The sequence below is a fragment of the Asterias rubens genome, chromosome 1 (genome assembly GCF_902459465.1).
Source record: "Asterias rubens chromosome 1, eAstRub1.3, whole genome shotgun sequence".
NCBI lineage: Eukaryota > Metazoa > Echinodermata > Asteroidea > Forcipulatida > Asteriidae > Asterias > Asterias rubens.
In genome coordinates this window covers 28578376-28584969 of record NC_047062.1, presented here as the reverse complement: position 1 = coordinate 28584969, position 6594 = coordinate 28578376, and the positions used below count along the sequence as shown (strand labels likewise).

The following is a 6594-nucleotide window of genomic DNA, read 5'->3' as shown; positions in this document are numbered from 1 at the left end:
AAGAAGTAATTTTCCACGAATTTGATTTCGAGACCTCAGATTTAGAATTTGAGGTCTCGAAATCAAGCATCATAAAGCACACAACTTTGTGTGACAAAAGTTTTTTTCTTTCATTGTTATCTCGCATATTCGATGACCGATTGAGCTCAAATTTTCACAGGTTTGTTATTTCATGCATATGATAGATACAGCAAGTGAGAAGACTGGTCTTTGACAACTACCAATAGTGTCCACTGTCTTTAATTCAGGCCAGCTGTGTCTGCATGTTGATTTCTCTGACAGTATTGAATCCATCTTTGTGGCAGACTTAAAGACTTAAACTCATGGCGAGCAGAAGAAGCTACTCGTCTGGTTCAAGCGAAGATGATCAGGTCGGGGCCCTCACTGGGTGTCTATCCAAACTACAAATGTAAGTAATTCGCTCAATACAAACTATACTCAATGTTTACATGTAGAAATAAAGCATAAAGCACAAGAACTCGCTAAGCAAAGAAGAGTATTGCTTTCAGAAACGGGTTATCAGCCCAATTTTCATTATTAGTTTGCATTGTTTTGGCTGGTTTCCGACCTAATTTTTGCTTAGCAAGGAAAATTATCAAGCAGTATTTTCTCCTTTAAAGCTTTATGAAATTGGGCCTAGACGGAAAGAGTTATAAGGATGTGTTGGGATGTGGACAAGTCATTAGTTTATACAAACTTTCAGAAAGATAGGATATTGAAGTTATGAAATTCTGAGACCCAACTATTTAGCACCTTATAAGGGTGCACGGTGCACTAGAACACTGGGGCGAACCCCTTCTCTTTTCAATAAATGCACTGGGATCTTTTACATGCGTTACTCAACACATGGGACCAACGGCTTTACGTCTCATCCGAAGGACGAAGCAATGGTAAAGCGTCTTGCTAAAGGCAGTGGACACTATTGGTAATTACTCAAAATAATTATTGGCATAAAACCGTACTTGGTAACCAGTAATGGAGAGAGGTTGATAGTATAAAACATGGTGAGAAACGGCTCCCTAGTTTTCTAGAAAGAAGTAATTTTCCACGAATTTGATTTCGAGACCTCAGATTTAGAATTTGAGGTCTCGAAATCAAGCATCTGCACTGCAAAAACGTTGGTCAAATCATTTGTTGGGCAAAGTAACTTCAACAATTATTGGGCGATAATTGCCCAACAAAACCAATTGGTGTTGGACAAACATTTTGTTTGCAAATTTTTTGTTTAAAAAGCGGAACAAAATTTGGGCAAGTGTTGGGCAAATAATTCGTAATCTGAATTTATCATAACTGTTGGTTACACTGTTGTTTATTTATTTGAGCAACTTTTTTGGTAATTTTAGTTAATTTCGATTGTTGGTTTTAAAATGATGCACATAAGTTGGTCAAAATCATCCGATCATGCGCACTACGATCAAAGAGTTGGCCAAAAGTTGGGCAAGGTATGAAAAAACATAACGATATTTTCCAACATGGCGAGTGGAGGAGTGGCTGTGACGAGCGGGGTTTTCCAGTAGATATAGATCAAATTTGAAGGTTAATTTTTAACTAAATATGAAGTTGTGTTTTCTATTCAGTCGTACATAGTCGGACAGTTGCAGAGGGAGCAACAAAGTGACACTACTGTTGAATTAGTTTCAGTTTTTAGTTTCAGTTTTATCATGCCATTATGTGCAACGCCGGTTGTGGCATGTATGCGTGTGCTTGCGCTGCAACTGTCACGACTGTGTACAACAACTGAACAGGAAACAAACTGTATTTAGTTAAAAACTAACCTTCCAAAGCATCTACGAACCACTGAGCACCCTCTCGATTTTGAGAGAGATGCCAAGGCCTTGGAAGGTCACAGCTCATCACCGTTTGCCATCGTGGAAAAGATATTTTCTACGCCTGCTTGTATGACGTATCACAGAAGAAACTGTAAATCAAAGGGTTAATTACATTCACCATTTGTTGGATAACACCGAAAAGGGTTAAATCATTAATAAAATCATCGCCCAATTAGTGGGTTATTGATAATGTATTAAATACCCAGAAAATAGGTAAACAAAAAATTACCCAACTGTTGGTTACCAAAATATACCCAACTATTGATGAGGAAATATTACCCAATTGTTTTGCAATCAGAGTGCCTAACTTTGATGGGTAATATTTTGCCCAAAAGTTGGAGGAGTTCACTATTCGCCCTTAATTGGGTAAAAAGTTGGGAATTTTTTACCCAATTTGTTTACAGTGTGAAAGCACATAACTTCGTGTGACAAGGGTGTGACAAGGGTGTTTTTTCTTTAATTAATATATCGCAACTTTGACGACCAATTGAGCTCAAATTTTCACAGGTTTGTTATTTTATGCATATGTTGAGATACACCAAGTGAGAAAACTGGTCGTTGACATTTACCTATAGTCCCCACTGTCTTTAAATGGTGTACAAGATTGCCTTGGGAAACTGATCTTGGGTCGTTTTATCAGATAGTTAAGACTAGTCTTATCTCGAGTTAGGACGAGTACTCGTCCTAACTTAGGACTAGCCTTAAGTTTGTAATATCTCTCCTAGGACTAGTCCTAAGTAAGGACTTTGTGAGTCGACCCAGGGCCCAATTTCATAGAGCTGCTTAACGGTAAGCAAAAATAATTGCTGTAACTATTCTACCTCAATGCTAAATAAGCACGTAAACAAACTGTGCGCGCAAGATTTTAGATCGTTTGCTTAAGCAAAAAAGAAGAGGACAGGCCCCCCTACTGGCAAAATGGCGGGCAGAGTGGCGAGAAAAAAAATCATCGCCTTCTTTGTCTTATTATGTATTATATAACACCCAAGCAGATCCTTGCCATTTGATTGGAGGATTGTCTGTCACGTGATAGCAAATAAAAGTACCATTGCACGCTGAGTCACTCACCGTGCTTTTTCGTTCCATCCGAAAAGTACCATTGCACGCTGGCAGCGTGCAATGGTACTTTTCGGATGGAACGAAAAAGCTGAGTAAAAACATCACTGCGTGCGCGTGCCTTTGGTAACGCAGCAGGTGTTACTGCAAGGCATACAAATTAGTAAAATTTGTAGCATTCGGCTTCTACAATTAAAAATTTTAGGCCTACGCTTTGTTTTGAAAGTTGTATCTTTCAATCAAAATGCTGACAACAAAATACAAAGAAAAAAATACCAGGCTAATTAAAGACGACAAAAGTAAAGATAAGTATAGAATAACCTATTGTACAGAGTGATGAGAGAGGAGGACTTTTTTGTTATAGAGTAATAATATCCTCATCATGAGCTTGCGTGTTCTTTGTAGGAAATCTAGTTCCAGCAAAGACTTCGAAAGTCAGGAAGGATGGGTGCCCTTAGGTCTGGTCTTCGAGGATCCGGAGCGTTCAACCCGGCTTCATGCGGACGCCAAAGCAGCCTATGAAGATGACGGACTCTTCTTCGATCCGTCCGATTACCCCGAGGAGGAACGACTGGAACTGCTCCAGAAGTTTTTTGAAACTAGTGCCCCATCAAAAACTAAACGGTGAGGAAATGTACATGTAGGGCCTATTGTGCACAGACACCCTAAAGAAAGGTACTTCCTTTTTTAGAACCCGAAGATTTGTATTGGATACAATGATGTCATTGGATTCAATGATGTCATTGGATAAACGTGAGTGACGTAAGCTTTCTGTGTATCTGTGTTTTGATTGGTTCGAGGTGACGTTTTTGGCAGCTGCGCTTTCGGTCGTCTTCATATGAATGTAGGTGAAAGGTGATTATGGACGGGGATTGACCTGTAGGCTTGAGGCCACTCTCTGGCGTTATTCACGAGCCTCGAAATGTGACGTCAGATGTTCAGGCTAGACCTACGGTACTATAGACCTTTATCATGGTGCAGCCATCTTGAATATCTCCAATTGATATCAATGTTACCAAACCGAGGCTTGAAGAACAAACTAGTCTGGTTCCTAGTTGCAAGACAATTATTAGCATGCATTATTGTTATTCGATACGAGGAATATAACCAAGATGGAGTCAGCATGATAAAGTTCTATACATGACCGTGTGGCAGACGGTGCAGAAGTTCTTTTTATAACGAACATTTCCCTCAGGTCTGATGGAATTGGTTGGATTACTGTACGATCTCCAAGCTTTGTAGATGAAGGACTGGGTGATACAGAAGGACTCCAGGATGCATGGAAAGAATTGACTGACTCATCTGATACAATCGACTTCCAAACTGTCAAGAAACTGGCTCTGAAATATAGGTAGGATCTTAAATGGTGTTTGAAGCTTTGCATGGTGTGGAGAATAAGAGTAACTATAAATATAAATATGAATAGTAAACTTTCGGGTACAAAAATGAGTAAAATCTCTTTTGACGGAGTGATGGCTCTGAGAAGAGCTGGTTTGGTCTCGACGTTTCGAACAGTATACTCTGCTCGTCTTCAGGAGACGAGCAACATATAGGCCTACTGTTCGAAAGGTCGTGACCAAACCGGCTCTTTTCAGAGCCACCACTCTTTCCAAAGAGATTTTACCCATGGTTGTACCCGAAAGTTTACTATTTATGGTTGCTTTAAGTTAGGATCTTCTTATACATTAGTCTAAACAGATGGATTGCACACAGCGTTATCGACAGCCATTTGATGATTAAAGTTGAAAGGTGCTCGCGTAAGCGCGCTGTACACATCCAATGATGACCCACTCTCTTCCCAAGTGACCCACTCCACAAGCAGGGCTTTTCGAACGTATCCGGGGCAGACCGGGGTCGACCCAGGGAAGCTAAACGAACGCACCCAGCATTTCATGCGTAAACGTTTCATCAAAGATGGCGGCCAATGACGCCATGTGCAATGCCAATGACGCCATGGAATGATTTCCATTCACAAAGTACCTATGGATTCTTCCTGCAGTTGTGTTTTAACAAAGTGCTCAACTCTTCGTATTTTGGTATGAGTTCCACTGTGCAATGGCAATGTAGAGATTGAATTAAATCTGAATTTTTAACGTGTGTTGGTTCATATTTTGACGTCACCAATTCGCAACAAATAATTCGTATCAGTTGAAATGTGGGCAACCCCTGCGAAACATTCGCTGCGAAAACAGCCATGTGATGCCGACATTCTTATGAAACGGGCTTCAGGGAATGTGAAGATTGAAATCAAACTGCATGTTTCACGTGTTATAATTGTTTCAGACGGTTGTGGAAGATACACCTGTTTTACTTTGACTTCGTAAAGCCAATAACCAATCTGTGTTTTAATATAAGGTGCCTGAGCGGTAATTGGCTTCTGTTTATCCAGACCGGGACAGGAATCGACGAGGCATGGGAAAAAATTGCCACGGCCACGGTAAAAGACAAGCTGGGCACGCACGCCAAAGTGACGCCGTTGGAAGACGTTGGTGAAGGCAAGGCGCTCCATGGGCAAGAGCACGCCGTAAGTGTCTACACTAGAGACTTCACTGATAAGGCTGATGTGATGAAGATGGAAGGAAAACTACGTGATCTTGGGTTGCGGGGTAGGATGGCTTACAAGCCAAGGTTCTACTCAATTATTGGTGTGTATGGACAGAATAAATGGAGACTGCGACCGGGTATCTACTCGTCGCACTGGGATGAAGTGAACAATGAAGCGTCTGTAAGAGATAACACCATCAGCTACCAGACAAAGAAAGCTTATAGATATTAGTGAAGAAATAAAGTATACTCATCAATTGTTTTAAAGTGTGTTTGACAATTACCAAAAGTGTCCCCCGTCGATTTCACCAAACTCTTCCCAACTTTCTTTAACTTAGGACGAGTTAAGTTCCGTATCCATAGACGTTAGGACGCATTGACCCATCCTGAGTTTAGGACGAGTTACCCGTCCTAACTCGAGATATAGCGTTAGTGAACGGCTTCAGTGCCTTTAAAACAGAACGGGCATGTGTACGAACATATGTATGTTACTGAAATTCAAAGTGTACAGTACCAACGGTTCTTTCAGAACCACACCAACTCATTTAGAGATAGTCATGGTGTTACCGCAGACATTTCCATGTATTGTACAGTCTACTTTACCAGAGTGAGTAGGATGCAACGTCCTTTAATTGCAGAACCACACCAACTCATTTAGAGATAGTCATGGTGTTACCGCAGACATTTCCATGTATTGTACAGTCTACTTTACCAGAGTGAGTAGGATGCAACGTCCTTTAATTGCAGAACCACACCACCTTATTTAGAGATAGTCATGGTGTTACCGCAGACATTTCCATGTATTGTAGAGTCTACTTTACCAGAGTGAGTAGGATTCAACGTCCTTTAGTTGCCCCAGGTTGAGGTCTGTTTTGACGGGAAAGTACTTATAGTCATACTTTACGCATAAATGTGATAATGATTTGATAGTTTGAACAAATATCAAATTAATTTCTCGTCAAAAGATGACATTCTGAAAAACGGCTTCTTAAAGATTTTTGGCATGTAGTTAAAACAGTCCTGGAAGTACGCTTTTAGAAAATACAAATTCTTAGAACACATTATTGTACACAGCCAAAATGTTTGTTAACAGTGTTACCCGTTTGAAATTAACCTAATTTAGTATTGACGTACGAATTTGACATTGTGTTGTTAAGTTTGAATA

The 6594-nt window shown here is 40.3% G+C and overlaps 1 protein-coding gene across 1 annotated transcript; it reads left to right on the top strand.

Annotated features, from left to right (window-relative positions):
- The first annotated feature begins 323 nt into the window (after window positions 1-323).
- Window positions 324-5722, top strand: LOC117292376 (UPF0696 protein C11orf68 homolog). Its single transcript, XM_033774438.1, has 4 exons — window positions 324-409; window positions 3291-3509; window positions 4081-4236; window positions 5241-5722. Exons 1-4 carry the CDS (start codon window positions 324-326, stop codon window positions 5659-5661), a joined length of 882 nt encoding a protein of 293 aa, XP_033630329.1. The 3' UTR covers window positions 5662-5722.
- Window positions 5723-6594: the final 872 nt, after the last annotated feature.

Excerpts from the sequence above, each read along its gene's own strand:
- LOC117292376 (XM_033774438.1), top strand. The coding sequence starts at position 324 with ATGGCGAGCAGAAGAAGCTACTCGTCTGGTTCAAGCGAAGATGATCAG. Across the intron at positions 3,510-4,080 it reads GCCCCATCAAAAACTAAACG|GTCTGATGGAATTGGTTGGA; the intron begins GTGAGGAAATGT and ends CATTTCCCTCAG. Across the intron at positions 4,237-5,240 it reads AAACTGGCTCTGAAATATAG|GTGCCTGAGCGGTAATTGGC; the intron begins GTAGGATCTTAA and ends TTTTAATATAAG.